This window comes from Haliotis rubra, unplaced genomic scaffold, assembly GCF_003918875.1.
Source record: "Haliotis rubra isolate DU_JTF1 unplaced genomic scaffold, ASM391887v1 Scf79, whole genome shotgun sequence".
NCBI lineage: Eukaryota > Metazoa > Mollusca > Gastropoda > Lepetellida > Haliotidae > Haliotis > Haliotis rubra.
This window is the reverse complement of record NW_025767512.1, coordinates 1701281-1720234: the sequence shown is the minus strand read 5'-3', so window position 1 is coordinate 1720234 and position 18954 is coordinate 1701281. Positions and strand designations below refer to the sequence as shown.

General features: G+C 38.2%; 1 protein-coding gene across 1 annotated transcript in view; it reads left to right on the top strand.

The window, feature by feature from the left end:
* Positions 1–15110, top strand: part of LOC124261141 (clathrin interactor 1-like) — a 49960-nt gene extending 34850 nt beyond the window's left edge. The window contains exons 13-17 of the mRNA XM_046695467.1: positions 1265–1312; positions 7422–7548; positions 9344–9379; positions 12581–12736; positions 13301–15110. Of these exons, the coding sequence (XP_046551423.1) occupies positions 1265–1312; positions 7422–7548; positions 9344–9379; positions 12581–12736; positions 13301–13437 (504 nt within the window). The 3' untranslated portion in view covers positions 13438–15110. The remainder of the gene's footprint in view (positions 1–1264; positions 1313–7421; positions 7549–9343; positions 9380–12580; positions 12737–13300) is intronic.
* The last annotated feature ends 3844 nt before the right edge of the window (positions 15111–18954 follow it).

Below are 18954 nucleotides of genomic sequence, written 5' to 3'. Positions count from 1 at the left end.
CTCCCTTGACTTTCATGTTTAACTGTCCTCCCATACTAAACCAACCATCACTATTACAATTTAAGTGCTCACTCACTTTGAGTCCTTGAATTTAGGAACCAAAGAAATGACACCATTCCAGCCAAAGAGAGTTCTACCCATTAGGGTATGATACAATTAGCATGAACATAACAGTCAGATATAATTTCTGTAGTCTGTTTTAAAGATAGTGGATCAGGTGGACACTATGTCTGCAAGGAGTCACTGAACCTGATTTCGGACTGCTTGACAGGCCTGATGCTTATTCCATTGATCACCAGTTTGTCTGGGCTAGGAATGATCCAACGTAACTGTGACATCGCTGACAATAGCAGACTTTCTATTTACATATTTCACAATTTTTTGTCTTGAGGCGCTATTGCCATGAAAGTAAGGGTCCTTGTCATAACCCTAATGTTAAAGGTTTAGGGTACTCCAGACTGAGTACGCTAGGAGATTGGCTAAAATCTGTAATATTTGGTAAGTTATGATCTTTGACTTACCATGTGTGGTTCCAGCAGTAAGTGTCCCGTGAAGATCTGTGTTTAGAATTAATCCTCAGTAACTCATGCTTGTCGTAAGAGGGGACTAACGGGATCAGATGTCAGACTCGCTGATTTGTTTGATACATGTCATTGTATCCAAGTTGCGTAGATTGATGCTGTTGATCACTGGATTGTCTGATCCAGACTCCATTATTTACAGCTAGAATACTGCTGAGTGTGGCGTAAAACTAAACTCACTCCTGCTATAACTGTAAAAAGGTTAAAAGAATTTAGCCAATGGATTCCAAGTGCTTCATATTCAACTGGGGATGCAACATTTGTCAGTCATTACCCATGGCAACTACATAGGAACAAATGATACAAAATACATTTGGAATTGACAGATATAATTTGCTGCAAGACATAACTTGAATTTGAAAAGACATCAAATGAACTAAGAATCTTACTTTTCTATTGAAATGTTCCAAGACACATCATGGAATCGCATGGATCTGAGTTTGTGACTAACATGATGGAAAGTTTCAATTTTTGTACATTATGTTTCACTATGTTTTTTCCAGTGAAACAGCTCTTTCCATTGTCTAGAGAGGGTTGTTTGATATTTGCAATAAAGTGAAATGTAAAACCTGAACTGTTGAACGTAGTGATCAGATTCAAAATGCCTGATTTTAAGCATCTCCTATAGCTGAATCTGTGTCTACCTCCTCTCTCACATTGTGTTTTCTGTACACGTCACTCAGGACACGCCAACCTCTGACCCTTCGTCAGCAGGGCCACAAACACCCAAGGTTTGTTTCTCTTTTTTTTCTCACCCTTTCTACCCCGGCACTTGCAGCTGGTCAGAATACCTTGGCTTCAAGGAGTAGTTTCAGAAGTAAGGTACAAGTGGATAACTCATGCACCATACAACACTGTTTTTGTATCAGGCATGTGATTTTTCCGTCTAAATTCAGAATTCTGTCTTTTTAATCTCCATGTAAAAGAAAGAAAAAAAATCTGTTTTTCAGCATTTTTTCCGACCCTAAAGCGTGTTAAAATCTGGATTCATCTAATTTCCGATCCCACACCCCCAGCTAAATCTCAGTCTTTTTCAGTTGGGTCAAATCACATGCCTGTTGTATGAACTGAAATTGACTTTTAATTAAACTCAAACAGTTCAGGAATAATTATAAGTGTTTAATGTATTATGTCAGACATTTTTATAAACCAGTAATATTCATTCCAAAATCATGATTGCTTAAAGATCAAGAAAATAGGTTGGAGATTTATATACATATGTGTATATCACTATAGACATTATCTTGTATCTAAGATCTAATCTTTGGTAATATCTGTTAATTTTTAATCAGTTTAATTTGGTTGTGTAAAGCCAAGATATGCTGATATTACTGCTCCACTAATTTTTATGCATTTTGATTCAGCCATATTTGTTGGCTGTAGATTAGCCGCTTCTCAGTCTGTCACTGTCCATGTCATTCCCATTTGTTTCTCCATATGCTTGAAGTACATGACATTAATTGTCACTCATGTTAAAATTATTTGGTTTACAGAGTTTTTGTTGGTGGTCGAAATTAGATGAGACATATTGTTTTCTCTCTTCTTTAAAAAAAACGTTTTTAGGGAGATTAAAAATATGTATTTTATCTCTTAGCTTAAAATGTTGTCTGCTGACATTAATAATAATTTTTTCATAATTTGTGTTATTTGCATTCTTCAGTTTTATTTTTGGTTATGGAAATCTGTAAACCAAGTAGGTATATAACATAAGCATCATGGTTGTTTTAACATGAGATGTGGGGTCTATAGTTGCAGAAGCTGCAAGTTGACTATATTGATCTTGTGTCATACTTGAGTTCATAGTGTTGTGACTATTTGAAGTAAGCTTCTTGACTTAAAAGACTTAAATAATATATTTATATATTAACGTTGCATCTACCTTTTGTTTTCTATAATTCAGTGTTTCAAAATGCATGAAAGTAGATGGCTTGACATTAGGCATTATGGCATCCCACAATACCAACTCCACATGTTATTGGTCAGACAGACATTTACCTCTCCACAAGACTCTACTCATGAAGATCTGGGTTAGAATAGGTCTTCAGTAAGACATGACTACTGGGAACCAGGGCCTAGATTTTCGAAGCTCTCTTAGAGCTAAGATAGTCGTAAGTGCCATACATTAACATTAACTTACGACTATCTTAGCGCTAAGAGAGCTTCGAAAATCTAGGCCCAGTGCTCAGGCTCGCTGACTTGGTTGACACGTCATTGTATCCCAATTGCGTATGATGATGCTCATGTTGATCACTGGACTGTTTGGTCCAGAGTCGATGATTTAAAGACCGCCACCATATAGCTGGAATATTGCTGAGTGTGGTGTAAAACAACAAACCAAACCAAGAAAAACATAAGGCTCCTGCAAAAAACTATTTGTCAAAACCCTGTTGACTGAATTGTCTGTACAAAAGGCAAGCCCTATGTGTTGTATTAAAGTAAGTCTACAGCACTCTGCTGCTTATCAGTTGCTTACATGGTTCTGATGATAGGTCATCATGACCTCGCTGATTAAGCATCGTTGTATGTTGCCTCTGTGGAATGTTGTGCTTGCTGTCAACCACTTGTTATCGAACTAAGCCCTGAGAGCACCAGGGTACAATAGGTACCCTCAACACTTCCTTGCTCTAAAGTGGCCTTCACACGTCAAACTAAAGTTTGACAAGACATGTTAAAATTTTATTTTCACACGTCAAACTCGTGTTGTCAAACTTTTGTGTCATTTGAGCGCCATATCTTTATTGGTGCGGTCATTTGACAATTTTCATTAATTGTGATTGGTTGTTTCTGAACAAGACGAGTTTGACAACACTTCACACGTCAGACTCGAGTTTGACAACACCAAAGTTTGATGGAAAAGTTGGTGAGAATAGAGGCCGATCCTATTTCTCGACAGCAGTTTGACAACTCTGAAATTGTTCTTGGAATGTTCACTCTCAAACTTGAGTTTGACAACACGTGTTGTCAAACTTTAGTTTGCCGTGTGAAGGTTGCTTAAATGGTGACTAAACTGGAAGCATGCCCTGATTCTTATTTAAGATTTGGTTTCTTTCTTAGGGCATGATTGCATGTCAGTGTAACTGGTCTTTGTGGATCGTGCTCATGATATCAATCATTGGATTGCATACACATGGATGGTTTGTATGTGGTACACTATCAACATAATGCGAAGAACAGCATTTGATGAAAAGCATGACAGCTTAGAGCTGTTTTTATCAAAGAACTGATGCAAAGAAGTTAAATGTTTTAGATTCAGTAGAGGAAGATAAGTGGAGGGAGGGAATGCTCCCAAACAAATACACTGTGTTGTGGGCCGAAAACCAGTGTTTATTGAATTGTTTGATTTCTGAGATAAATAGCAGTATGGCCCCGTTCTTAGCTCATTGTCAAGCTTGCCATGATGCCTTTTCTTGCATGAAGGAATACATTTGTAGTAGAGCCAACAAAGTGGGTGCATTGTCCTGCTCTGTAGTCAGGTCGGTTATCATAGTTACAATGGAATGAAGTCAAGTTTTTTCATCAACTTATCTAGTTCCCCATGTAGAAAATTGGATCAGGTCTGTCTATTTATCTTTTCCAGACCAGAACTCATAAACCATTGAATGTTTCTTGTTGAAACTTGTTGCAGGACAGTCTAGTGGTGAACTGTTGATTTCTGAATTTTAAAACATTTTTTTAATATATTTTTTGTTTTCTTGGCAACAAGTTGGAATTAACTGAAATTGAGAATAGTATGTGTGTCCAAAATTTAGGGCTGCGCAATATAACCGGTTCAGAAATGAAAACGATAGTATTGCGATACGCTGATAGAAAACCGGTATTTTGACTTGCATTCGGAAAACTTCGTAACACTCGGAAATCTTCGGATATTTCCTTGTTTCGTATGTGCCAAATGTTAATTTATTACGATTTAAAGTTGCTATTAAAACTTAATCAAGCATAGGGATGTTGTTGTGTTTTTGCTCTATGAATCAAGCAGTAACTCGATTATAAATAGTTTTTTGTTTAAAATACTTCATGCTTTCACATCGCAATATATCGCAATATGAATATTCTCTGCAATACCCACCCCTACCAAAATTGTTAACTGTTTCTGGATGAAATCTGCTATACCACAAGTAGTTGTCAGTGGAACTGGTGCCTGGGTTTGGTGGAAAATATGGAACGGCAAACAAAAGGGATGTACAAGTAAAGTCCAACCCATTTGCAAATAACTGCACCTGACTCGGGGCATATGGCATCTTCTGATGATCTTTCATATATCTGTCTTTGTGTCCGGTGACAGTTTTAACCCCACGCTTTGTTTTTCTCCCACTATCTTCCACCTGGGGGCTGGTGGTAACAGTAAATCGTGTTGTTTCAGTAAGACCCTACTATGGAATCACATTACCAACAGGACACATGAAGATCCGGGTTAGAATGCATTGGTCTCAGCAGCCCATGCTTGTCATAAGAGGCGACTAATGGGATGGGGCTCACTGACTTGGATGACACATGGCATCGTAGATCAATTGCGTAGATCAATGTTCATGCTCCTGATCACTAGATATCTGATCCAGACCCCACCAGCCTTTCACCAACCCCCCATTTGTGAAGATCCGGGTTAGAATTGGTCTTCAGCAACCCATACTTGTGTAAGAGGCAACTAATGGGATGGATGGCCAGTGTTACCTCGCCTTATGTGTGTCATTGTACCCTGAAGGCAGGGATCTTTGCTCACACTTCTTACCACTGGCTGACAAGGCCATACTTATAGTCCAGTATGATATTGAAGAAATAATGTACTTTGGGAAATAAAAATACTTTAAAAAAAAAAAAAAAATGATATTGAAGAAATGTTGCTGACTGGCATTAAGCAGCTGTGTCTCTCATTAATGTGTCATCAGCATAAATATTGGACAAAATAATTAGATTTACTTTGTTATTTGAAATGCAAAGCAATTTGCATTGTCAGAATTAATTGACATTGTTTACCATATCTTTGAGAAGAAAAGCGTGGCTATGTTAATTGGAAGATCTTAATTATTCATAACATTTCTATGCTTTTTAGTGCCCAGTTGCTTTTGTCTTAGAGCACTGCAACATGTAGAACACTAGACCTTTTTATTATCCCCCGCCACACGTTTAGTGCGAAGCGGGGGATATAGTATTAGGCTCCGTACGTACGAATTGGAATATCTTAAGAACCGTTGACTGGATTCTTTTCATATTTGGTACCTAGGTTCACCACAGTAAAACAAAGGTCCCAGTCAGGTTTGGTGACCTTGACCTTCATTTCAAGGTCACAGGGGGATTTTAACATTTTACCCTTGTCAGCAAGATATCTCAAGAACCGTTCACTGGATTTTCTTCATATTTGACACCAAGCTTCATCTGGGGAAGGTGCAAGGCCCAGTCGATTTTGGTGACACATTGAAGATTTCAGCATGTTAGACTGCATGTTAAGATTGTCAGCCAAATATCTCATGAACAGTTCACTAGATTTTCTTCATAGACTTTCAAGACTTCCCTTGAATGTTTTTCATTAAGCAATTTCTTTCTTACTATTTTTGCATATTTCATACACTAAGACATTCATGTCAAGGTCAAAGTGAGTCTTGAAAATATTTGTGTGTTTGAACAACTACAGATCAAGATATCAAGAGAGGTTGACTGATCATGTTTTTGTTGACATTTAACTTCATCTTAAATTACGACCTTCACTTTCATTACTTTTTAAGTTTGATTTGATAATTTGCGGCGGGGGATTATGTCACCTTAGTGACAATGCTTGTTTTTCCTGTTTTACCATGTACATCTTGTTAGTTTTCTACCTTCTTTCTTTAGGGAGACTGGGTGGTGGGGTAGCCTAGCGGTTAAAGTGTTTGCTCGTCATACCGAAGACACTGGTTCGATTTCCCACATGGGTACAATGTATGAAGCCCATTTCTGGTGGTCCCCAGCCAGAATATTGCTAAAGACATTGTAAAACTAAACTCACTCACTCACTCACTCACTTGAGGGGGACAGCAACATAACTCTGAATCACCATGTCGTCATGCCAGATCTGTTTCCTTGGCAAGTGGTGCAGCAGCTCCAGACCTCGTTGATTCAGCTGGCATATTGCTGATTAGAGTGCAAAATCTTCGCTCAAATGTTGATCTGAAGACTATAGGCATCAGTGTCTTTCACAGTAATTACTGTGCAAAAGTTGCATCCTTTTGCTGTGAAATTTCCAAACTGTGATAGATGTATCTTGTATCTAGCAATTTACAACTTTGAAAATTAGAAATGTTTGTTCAACCTATCACATGAAAACTATTGGTCGGATTGTTTTCACGTGTGGAGACCACCTCCTTTGTCTAATGCAGGGCAAGTTTTCATTTTATTTTTTTATTCTTTTAAAAAATTACAGCAATTACAAAATTTTGAACTTAAAACAAACTAGTTTAACCAATGGTTAAAATGTTTTCAAATTTGGTAAACAGCTTCTTTGTCTAAAAGAGACGTGCAGTTTTGGGCTTGTTATTGAGTTTGGTCTTGCTACTTCTGTATTTTATGTCATGTCTGCATGTAAGGATATGGGTAGCCAGACCATTTCAGTAGTGTTTAGGATTGCTTGAAAGTTTACATCATGGGTTCAAATCCCAGCTTTGTTTCTAAGGTGATATGCACCATACCCTTGTTTGTTCGTTTCACCAAAGAGGTAAATATCTACGACCTGTATCAGTCAACTCAGATGCTTTTCTGCTTTGTCTAATTTTTACTGATCATCACCATGGTAATTTGGAAACTGCTCTGGGAAATGTCAATAGGTGCATAGTTAATAGAGTTTTGCACAGTCTTATGGAATGATTGTTTCAGAAGATAAACACATGGTCCGAGTCTAAGGTGGACATCAGCCTGGACACTCTGAACCCAGCCAACCGATTCCAGAAGCAAGCCCAGCCCAGCATGAACCAACTACAGCAGCAAGGCATGATGGGAACAGGTGAGCAGCAGATTACAGGGTGAATGTTGGAAAAACGGGTTTTACAATGTCAGTGTTTGATACTCATCTGAAAATGATATTTTGAAATTGATACTTGTTTGGTAAAATGGAAATTGTTTCTTGCAGAAATGTTAACGAGTTTTAATTGAAATACAATCTACTATGGATGTAACGGATTTAAAGTTACCAGTAATATGTTATATCCATCAGTTTGTCAACAGTATGCAAATACCACACTGTTTATATATTCAAACTGCTTAAGACTGTTATGCAAAGAGCTGATTAAATACATGGTAGAGTATCTAGTCGTAGAGATTGTGTGTTCGAGATTTTACTTTGTTATTATATTCGTTGTGTATTAACATAGTTATTAGCTGTATTAACAAAGCTGTATTAACTGAACCGGCTTCCGTGTGTAGTGTAGAAACTAACTTGCCATGCTTGCTTAACTAACTCACTGTTACCACATTCGTGCCGATGATGCACATTGATTAACAGAGTTCTCTCCCTTGTAATGTTAACATGCTAACATGTTTCTTTGGCACGATGTATGCAGAGTTAACTAACAAGGAACAACCTGCTTCCACCTTATCTCTCCAAGTTCAGTTACATACATCAGACTCTTGTCAGCACTCCACTGGTTCTGTTTACAATATACATTTCTCCATCACCATGAATATGTATAGATGATTTGCTAGGAAGGTAGACAATCAGTACGATGTTTTATGGGAAGAAATGATAGAAATCATACCAAAATTGCCATCAGTGATATAATACCTAAACTCTTGTGATTGAATTTCGAATTTCAAAACTTCCTATTATTTCTTGTGTCAGTTGCCAAAGACAAAAAACAATTGTTTGTTTTGGTATCTCTTAAAATTTCCACAAACGTGTCACAACTCACCAATGATGTGTTATATGTGAATTTCTTTTGGACCTTATCCGATATTTACTCATGGTTACTTCTCCAATATTTATTGATCATTGATCAATATTTAGTTGAATATGATTGATAACTCTGATCTATATCAACAACCATCCTACTCACTCATAAACCTCACTTGAAACAGTTTTGTCCTTGATTCATAGGTGAGGTGAGGTGATATAGGGTTTAACGTCGTGCTTGAGAATATTTCGCTCATATGACGACGTGCATGCGTGTTTATGTGTATGTGTGGCTGCTTGTACTAGCCCAGACTTAAGCTGGTTTAAAGTGCTAGCCCACTGAGATACCATGCCGCGGTGAAGCATGAATACCCCACTCAGACACATTATACTGACTCCGAGCCGACCAGTCCTTGTTGTGCCCATTAATGCCGAGCGCCAGGCAGGGACCAACAAGTACCATATTTTAACGTCTTTTGGTATGACGCGGTCGGGGATCAAACCCGCGACCTTCCGCTCTCCGGGCGGACGCTCTAACCACTACACTGCTGAGGCGGTCTGATACCGGCAACACCACAAATCAGCTATATTTGTTCAGTTGTGATGGGAGCGGTGGGGTGGTCTAGTGGTTCAGGTGTTCACTCGTCACGCTGAAGATCCAGGTTCGATTCCCCACATGGGTACAATGTGTGATGGAGGGATTTTGGGTATACAGGCCAGTCGAGAGTTGACGCTGTCTCCGCATAGAGTCCTAATGCTGTGACTGGTTGGTTGAAATACATTACGAGTTGAAGTGCAAGGGCCACCTCTGGTTGTCACTGTCATTGGTTGAAATGTAGAGTTAAAGTGCTAGAGCCACCCCTGGTTTTGAGGAGGTGTCTAACCATCTCTGTCTCGCTTCTCTCCCAAGGTGTTGTATTCTGGTACCCTGAGATAAACTGCGCAGGTCTGTACATGGGGGTGGCCAGTCATAATGCATGTGTTGAATATGGCAAGCAGGGTTAAATGTATATATATGTGTGTGTATGTGTGTTCCTATATTCATATGTCTCATTCATTGTTCTTTCTGAGAAATACTCACTTTGGTCATGAGAATAGACTTGTGCATACATCACGTTAACCTGTTATTTCAGCCACTAGTCTGAAGTTCTTGTCTTGTAGAAGCTTTTTCAGGGTAGCTGATAGATTACGAGAACCTGACAAGGCTATCACATGTCAAGTTCAGGCTAGTCGGACTAATAAATGATGGGTTTTTTTTGTTTGTTTGGTTTTTGTTGTTGTTTTTTGGTGGGGGGCTGAAACTGGAATTCCTTTTGTTTCTTCAACACAGAAAGTTTGTATGTTTTGCTGACATCTTTTACCATAGAACTAAGATTATCAGATATTATTAACAGAAGGAATTGAGTCTTGTTAGGATTGTACAGAAAATGTTTTTCTGATAACCTTGTTTTTTGTCATTGGAACCATAATATTTGAATAATTCTGAATACATAAGTTCATAATAAGTGGAAATTCTTACATCCTGGACGCTTAGCTTTTCACAAGGAATGAAGTAGTCAGCTTGTCTCTCTCCCTCCACGTATATGGAGCAGGATTCACTGTCATTAAAATCAGATCTTTTATTCTGATTTGACACCTATGTGTACTGATCTGTGGACCTCAATAGGTCAGGTAGCCATGAAAATGGAGGATGTGTGGGTTCTTGGGAACGTTCAGCCCAGCAGACGTCGTCTTTCTGAACAAATTGGGCGTCATATTTTTACAGAAGATAGGGATCACTGGTAAAGAAAAAGGTCACAAAACACTAACTTCCCTGAATACAAATGTACACCGGGATTTTTCTTCTACATTTAGTTTACTTCAGATGTGTTTGTTCTCGAAAGTACATGGGTTTGTCTGAAGTCTGATAGGCTGATGACAGTTTACTGTACATGACATCTAATGGAGTCAAATGAAGTTGTCCTCAAGATCTTCACATAGGGAGATATCATTGTATCAGAGTAAAACATCTGATTTTGATCAGATTGGCCATGACTCAAATGAGTTTAGTAAGGATATTGCATGGAAATCCCGCATGCTAGAGTCTCCCTGCTCCTGTCCTGGCCATGCTTGACAACGGGACTGAATGCATCCTACTTTCATCTCTCCTCACTTTGAAAATATTTCTATTCCATCTGCAACAGATCTTTCAAGACTATGGATGTGATGGAACTGCACCTTACTCTCTACATTGTCACTTGTATAATCTGCATGTCCTGAATAATTCCACTATGGAATGTTTGTTTTATATTCACGTCTTCAGTACCTCATGGTGTGAATACACAGAGCTGAAATCGGGTGTAATAGTGTTAGGTGAGGGATCGAGGTGTAAGACTTTCACCACTTTGGTTCCTGTCAAATGACTAATCAAGTCACCATTGAAGGTCAGGGTTAGAATTGGTCCTCAGTAATCCATGCTTGTTGTAAGAGGCGACTATTGGAATCGGGTGGTCAAGCTCACTGATTTGTTTGGCACATCGTGTACCAATTGCACAGATTAATGCTTATGCTGTTGATCACTGGATTGTCTGGTCCACTACCCTTCTAGTGGATAATCGATTCCCCACATGGGCACAATGTGTTAAGCCCATTTCTGGTGTCCCCCGCCGTGATATTGCTGGAATATTGCTAAAAGCGGCGTGAAACTAAACTCAGTCAGTCAGTCTAGTGGATAAGTAATATTGTCAGTGAAATCTGCTTGATCTAAGTCATGGCCTGATTTCATTGGTTAAAAATAGAGACTCGACAAAGATGCCCTGTGTATTAGTGTTAAAAAAAATTGGTTAGCCTCATTTTTCAGATTTTCCTATCCAGGTTGTTATTGCAGATAGGTATAAGATGATGCAACTTGCCACTTTAAAGTAATGACTAATATATCATGACCATAAACTTCCTTGAGTCTTCAAGAAATATTCAGTCATGACATTTCAGTTAGTGAAGTGAGTTTTCTAAGAATTAAACAAGTTTGCAGGCCCCGACAACTCCGAAGATATGTTCCATTGTCAAGTGTTTCAAAGACTAAAACAGCAGTTCCAAAATCGTTTGTCTTCGATTATGAGAAAATGTGATCGATTGCTTGGTCGTTCGGTCACTGCGACCAATCTTCGATTATTTCAATTAATCTGAACACCACTACTGTGTATTCACCTTGATGAAGCATGAGTATAAACCCATGAGGTACTGATGATCATCGGTTTCTAGTTTGTGCATCTTGTACTATTTTCTTAAAAAGACTGAAAGCAAAGTCACCATCAGCAGTATTTGTTCATACTCTCAAGCTGTATTGCTGAAAAACACCAGATAATGAAATTTAAAATCTTGTCTTTAAACATGCACTTATTGGATGCAGAAGCAAGATCTGTATTATGTCAGTTGCTATAACAACAGCACACCAAGCACCTGCAGGAATGAGGCAATGGAGTTTTTGACACAGGGGACCAATTCACAAAGTGATCACAAAACTGTCTATTCAGGGTTTTATCTGCGTCCTCAAAAGACTATCTTTGGCCTCATATCTGCAAGACGCGTCAGTAAATATTCCTAAATTAGAATTACAAATTACCATTTTATATTGTAAAACGATAACTTGAGATAATGGTATTTACAGGTGATTTGAGGACAAATTTGAACCAAATAACAATATTTTCCACCAAATCCCCAAATTTGTAATATTTTAAATACTTCCAACATCATTACAAAATTCTATTATTATTACCAGTAATCCTTATATGTCAATCATGGGTAGAGGTATTTTGGTACTGTCCAGTGTAAGTGCTTCTAAATGGGGACATCCCAAGATCATAGTGCAAGGACTAGTGTTTGTCTTTATTTGAGTTGGTTGGTATATGGTCCTTCTTCTCAGATCACTTTGTGTAATAGGTCCAAGGTTTGCCACACTGCGGGATGGGTTAATGTCCCAAGTGAGTGACTTTTTCATCACCAATTTGCTCTATGCTTATGATCTGTGATTGGTCTTAAAACCCTGGAAGGTTACAAGTCTGAATGTTGATACTAGTGAAGTCTACAAATCAAATTACCACTGTCACAGATGTACTGTGAGTCCCGAGTCCTGGCACATCGCCTGACACTGTGGCTTGTTCTGTTGAAGGTATGGGAGGAGGAGGAGCTGCTCCTGCTGGGGCTATGTACACCGGGCAGAGTCCAGCCATGATGGGAGGGATGTCCACAATGAACCAGGGCATGGCTAACATGAGCGTTGGGGCAGCTCCCCGAATGATGAGTCCGCAACCAATGATGGGAACAGGTTTGTAGTTTGTTGTCAAATCCAGGTGATTGTCCTTTGTTGTGCAAATATTTGGATAATCGCCTGCAGACAAAGAACTTGGAGAATGTGGGTTTGAATACTGGATAGGACTCAACCCGAAAGAAGGTTTCAGAATCTGTACTTTTATGAGAAAGTGTAATCCCAAATATGACATGTTGCATTTGTCCACTTTCTAAATATTTGTTGATCTTGGGTGTGTACTGGAAGAGGTAGGACATTCTGGCTCACGGTATTTCTTTCGTGAGCCACCAATCACAGATTGGAGTACAATAGAGTAGTGCCCAAAAGCTTTATAGATTTACTCAATAAACTTTCAGTTGATGTTCATCAAGTTTTTATTCAAAATGTATTTCATGCTTTGAATATGTTTGATACACAGCATTGTGTTTTAGATGCATTTATTATGTAAAATGGGCATTTTGGATTTTTTACAGGTCAAATATTTTGATCTTTTAAATGTGTTCTGTCAGATAAATATTGCTGTGCGTGACATCAACCAGCAGACAGAGCCAGCAGTGTTAATGTCCCTCCATCTGTTTCCAGGAATGGGCATGCAACCAGGGATGATGGGAGGAATGCCCCAGGGCAGCATGGGAATGCAGAGCACCACCGTATCGGGACAGTCGTCGTTCCAGAAGCGCACAGACTCCGCCTTAGCATCTTTCGGCAACGTCAAATAGTGTAGTCCACCATCACCATCAGTCAAATAGTGCATCCATAGTCATACTGACATCACATATACACCCATCAGAGATATCATTCGTATCGCCCTCCTAGGCCTATTTTCTATAACAGTACAGTGACATTTTCAAATTTATATCTACCTGTCTTGTTATGAGCTCTTAAAAAACAGAACAACCTTGATTGCCCAAGGTATTGTGTCTCCATTCTATGATAATAAATATTCTGACAATTCTCACACAGCATCATTTTGGAATCGATGCTTCTACTTCCATCCCTGACCGAGCCCAAATTTTGTCTTCTTCATGAGATTAAAATCAACAACCAAAAACACTGCCTCTGAAAGCAGTTGGGTCTTCAATCTACACTTAAAGTCCCGATCTCTTCCTAATGAGAACATGATTTGTGTAGCAAATCATATTCTTATGTAAACTAACTATAAGTTTCAAAAGATATTTCCCAAGTATATCAAGACAAGGGAGAATGGTCATCAAGCTACATGGTGTTGTGTTTTAGATTTCAGGAAACGCACAGTATATTTCTCATGTTAAGTCATTGGAAGGAAGTCCCTATGTATTTGAGATAGCAGAAGGTCAAGTTTAGTACTGACCGCGGTCATAAAGACTTGCTTCAGCCAATCAAGGACTCTGGAATTACAATTCCAGATTTTGGACTTCTTTTCATGTCATTCCAAAACAAGACAATAAGTACAGGGTAATTTTACAAATGGAATGGAGATTCAGTACCCTGGAGGATCAACAGTGGAAAGACAGTGGTGTAGTATTATGTGTGTTGCTTCTTGGGTACATCATTTAGCACAGGTGGAACAGTTTCTGTCCATACAGGTATGGCTATTATATTAGATCTTTAATCATTATACAAGTGTATGCAAAGTTTATATATTTGAGTATTTTAAGTTACAACCTGGATGACGAAGCATTACATCAAAATGTTAAACAAGTGTATGTAAAAGTGTGTGACTCAGGAGCTTCTGCAGGAGCAGGAGTAAAGTGGATGCTGATGTCTGATTGGTCAATATTATTGTGTCCTCGTTTCTGATTGGTTGGTGTCATACAGGCATATATTTCCCCCCACCTATCATATAGAAACATTGGCATCAGATTTCGCAATATTTTTATTGGACTCTTTAAAGGGGATCATTGCTTTGATATGAAGCAGTTTGAATTTTGCGAGAGCCTCGGATTAGGTGTTTTCATGACATTCCAGGATGTTGTCATACCAGTTCTTTCTTACACGCCATGTTTTAATTAAAATTAATAGAACAACATTAATACATGTGAAGTTATGATGCAGTTGCAGTTAAAAAGAGACTTATCATTAACTATGAAGTTTTCATAACCGAGGATCTAACAATGTCAGGTACTTGTAGAGCTCGACGTATCAAAATGCACCTTTTATCATTTGTTCCTTTTATATGTATTATTTTCAGCCCAATGCCAAATTATTTACAAACCACAGGACACATACTGTAATCTGCTGAAGAAAATCTTCCAATATTCTATTCCTACAAGATTTTGATTTATACAAAATGCCATGTTGCCATGGTTACAGATGTACAGATTGGTTATTGTGGTAAAGGGCCGTGTTTATGTTGTAGCAAAATAAAGCAAACTTTTAACATCAATTGGGTCAAAGATATTTATTTTTCTTATTTTACAATAAAAATGCCTAACAAATTGTGCAAGAGTATGGCAAAAATTTAAAATAATGTATGACTCAAAATATTTAACATCTTTTTTAATGCAAGTTTATTGAAACCAAATTTCAAAGGCTCTTTTCAGGAGAATATCCTAATTTCAAACCTCATATTTATTTCTTTTCTACATTTTACCTCATTCTTTTGTTATATTGAGACAAGAAGACCCATAACACCGGCAATTACATAGGCCTGGTCGAGATACCCTTTTTGACTAGGTCTCAGCATTAAATATAATCTGGCATTTCAAGCGCTGATTAATTTATGAATTTTCTGCACTTAAACACCTCCATGGGAACTGCATCAGAAGTTATTTTTACAATTTAGGAATTGCTCTACTTGAACACCAAGCACTTTGGAATATTTCTGCCTTCCCCACAACTTGTCTGTGGAAGTAATTCTCATTCATTTCGACATGTATTTCCTTATTAATATTTGCAATATTTGTGTTCAGATAAGACAGCACATTTTACATATTCCATATGAACGCAAGCATTTAGTCTCTGGTACTCTTCGTACATGATTGGTTGTTTTTTTTCTCACTTTTTTTGTTCATATCATTTATATTTTTCTCTTTTTTCTTTTTTTTTTGGTAGCATTGCTATTTTTTGCTCAATTTTATGTTTTCTCAATGGCCCTGTTTCTCCTTGAATGTAATGAAATGTATTTATTGCATACTAGTGATAAGCATGATTTAAGTGTGAATGAACCTTGTATTATGTGATTATTGTGGGATGTGTAGTTTGACACTTACTTGGGGAGATTTTAAATGGTGAGTCTCGACACATCTCCCAGTGATATGTAATCAGCACAAGTAGTTCCAGCAGTTAACGAGAGATACATGTATTAGCAACATCGTCATGTAGTGTGTCTTGGAATAGGGATGACAAACTGATTTTCAGTGCTTTTATTTTTCTTTTAGCTTTAAATACATGTGAGGTTTCATCACCAGCCATTTCATGCTGTTCACTTATTCTATAATTTTCAAATAATTGAAAACTACTTGGTAGAGAATCAAATGTTCTTTAATACATTACACAAACCAAGGGAGATAACTGCTGGTTTGACAGATATGTGCGAGTTCAGTGTAACGAGAAACATAAAGAGCTTTATTCAGCTTAAGTATGTATCAAGGTATGAAACTCCCAAAACTTTCAGCCAGACCACAGGGCTGGTTAGATGTAAAACTTGCCAGTCCTGACCAAAACTTACCTGCCCACAAAATATCTTCTTATACATGTCTAAATTTTAACCCGACCGTCAGGCAGGTGAATATGAGAATCTGGCAGTCAGTCTTGAAAATAACCTGTCCCGGGCGGTCAGCCAGCATATGGTATTGGGGTCCAGCATTGTAATTTGTATCTATGACTTCGGTAGAATCCTGACGATTATGGGATTTTGTGGTTTAATTCTGTATCTGTGATGACAATTTTCAAGAACATATCGCTCCGTCGTTGCAGTGGCTCTTGCTGTTCTAAAGATGTCGACATTTCATGTTACAGATTTCTAGATACTGCAACAGATTGTTATCCAATGGATAATCTTCCGTACAGGGATGACGTCCGTTATCTACTCCTCTAATAGAACAACTACTAACAAATGGAACCCTTTCCACATCGCAATCTTAGCAACAAGGTTGAACTCCTCTTAATTAACATAGGCTTTGATTGTTGGTGAGCTAACATTGCTTTGTAGAACGGGTACCAATTTCAGAAACCGTTTCAGCGTTTCATGTTAAAATGTAATACTCAGAAGTTAATGGGGCGATTTAAGATATCGGGCATTTTTTTAGATCAGTTTGTCAATCTGAATGCATGTTTTGTTTAGAATAACCGAGCATCTGGATGCTTCTATTTATAGCCGAGTCCTGTAAATGTGTTGCTTGGTGTACAGACAGACAGAAATGCATGTAGTCAGAATGTGTAACTTTACAAAGTGAGAGGGCAGATATCTTCCTATTGGTAAGAGTGGAAAATGGATCCTGTGTGTAATGAAGTGAACTATTTTAGTGCTTCATATTGGAGCAAAGATATGTTGATCGTCCAGTTACTACTTTCACTATATGTTGCAGATTTTTGTGACAATTTCTGTAAATTGTTTAATGCCCCCCTTTCAAAATTTTTGATACATTCAGCTGAACTTTGTGAGCCAGATCATATTACACGTACTTCATCTCTCAGAAAGTATACTCTGTCCGTTTGGAGATTCTATAATCTTGTAATCTTTCTCTTGAATAATTGTCTCTGTTATCATCTTTACCCATATGTAATTGACCGTAGGTAACTCAAGACTATTTGGGTGTAGTATCTTTACTCCAGTTTGTTACTCAACCCCATGTGATGAATAGATCATCTCAGAAGCTTATCACTGATCCTTTGAAAAGTCTAGCAGGAATGTCCATTAAGTCATCCCAATCTTTTTATAATAATTCTAGAGCAGGGTATATCGCTTTGCTTGCTTCTATATATATCAAACACGGTGGTGTACGAAAGTTGTGAATTTTCATTCCAAAACTAGTGAGATGTATATAAGTCCTGATGTTAGAACATACCTAGCGGCAGTTGTTTGTATATGGTTCTGTTGTTGATTATATGTTTTATATGGAAGTGTACATAGCATCACTGTTAAGACCTCAGTTGTGAGGTCTGTGTGTATATGTACCAATACAGAGTAAACATGTTATGTAAAGAGATCTCGTCTTGTGTTGTTATTGCTACTCTTAGGGATTTTTTGTGGAGCAGATATTATTTTAACGCTATATGACAGGAGGGCTGGAAAGTAGGTAGTCGAAATTTTCTACCCGGGTACCCCACCCCCTATTACCCAGTTACGCGTTATGTTAATTCCTGATATCAAATTTGTAAGAAATGGCAATATATTTTTCAGCCCGGAGGTAAAAGTTGGAGTTTTTCAATATCTTAACCATGTATAATAATCAAAAGAAGTGACTGTACTTATGTCTAAATCTTCAAAGACAATACAACTTTTTAATCATGAAAGAATAACATATTACATTGTCGGAAAACCAAGTTCTATGGATAGTCAACTTCTTTATTGCAATGGGTGCGATGTTTCGGTGTAGGTACTAACACCGTTATCAAGCATTATCAATCATCACTTGCTTGATAACGGTGTTAGTACCTATACCGAAACGTCGCACCCATTGCAATAAAGAAGTTGACTATCCATAGAACTTGGTTTTCCTTCATCTATACAACTTCTACAATGCCTCTCAAAGAAGATATTACATTGTCCATTAGTCACATTATCATAAGGGGTCCGGGTATTGAGACGGGTACCCGGGTCCAGCTCATTACCCATCCATCCCAGGTATCCCGGTTACCCATCCCAGCCCTACTGGAAAGAATCAAGTTTGTTGTTAAATACTACACTCAGCACATTCCAGCTTCATGTCAACAATGGACCGCCTCCGTGGTGTGGTTAGAGCGTCCGATCCCCGACCGCGTCATATCAAAAGACGTTAAAATATGGTACTTGTTGGTCCCTGCCTGGCGCTCGGCATTAATGGGTACAACAAGGACTGGTTGGCTTGGAGTCAATATAATGTGTCTGAGTGGGGTATTCATGCTTCACTGCGGCATGGTATCTCAGTGGGCTAGCACTATAAAACCAGCTTAAGTCTGGGCTAGTACAAGCAGCCACACATGCATGCACGTCGTCATATGAGCGAAATATTCTCAAGCACGACGTTAAACCCAATTTCACCTCATCTCATGTCAACAGTGAGTAACCGTATATAATCAAGTATGGACCAGAAACTTTAGGGGTTGATGTCATG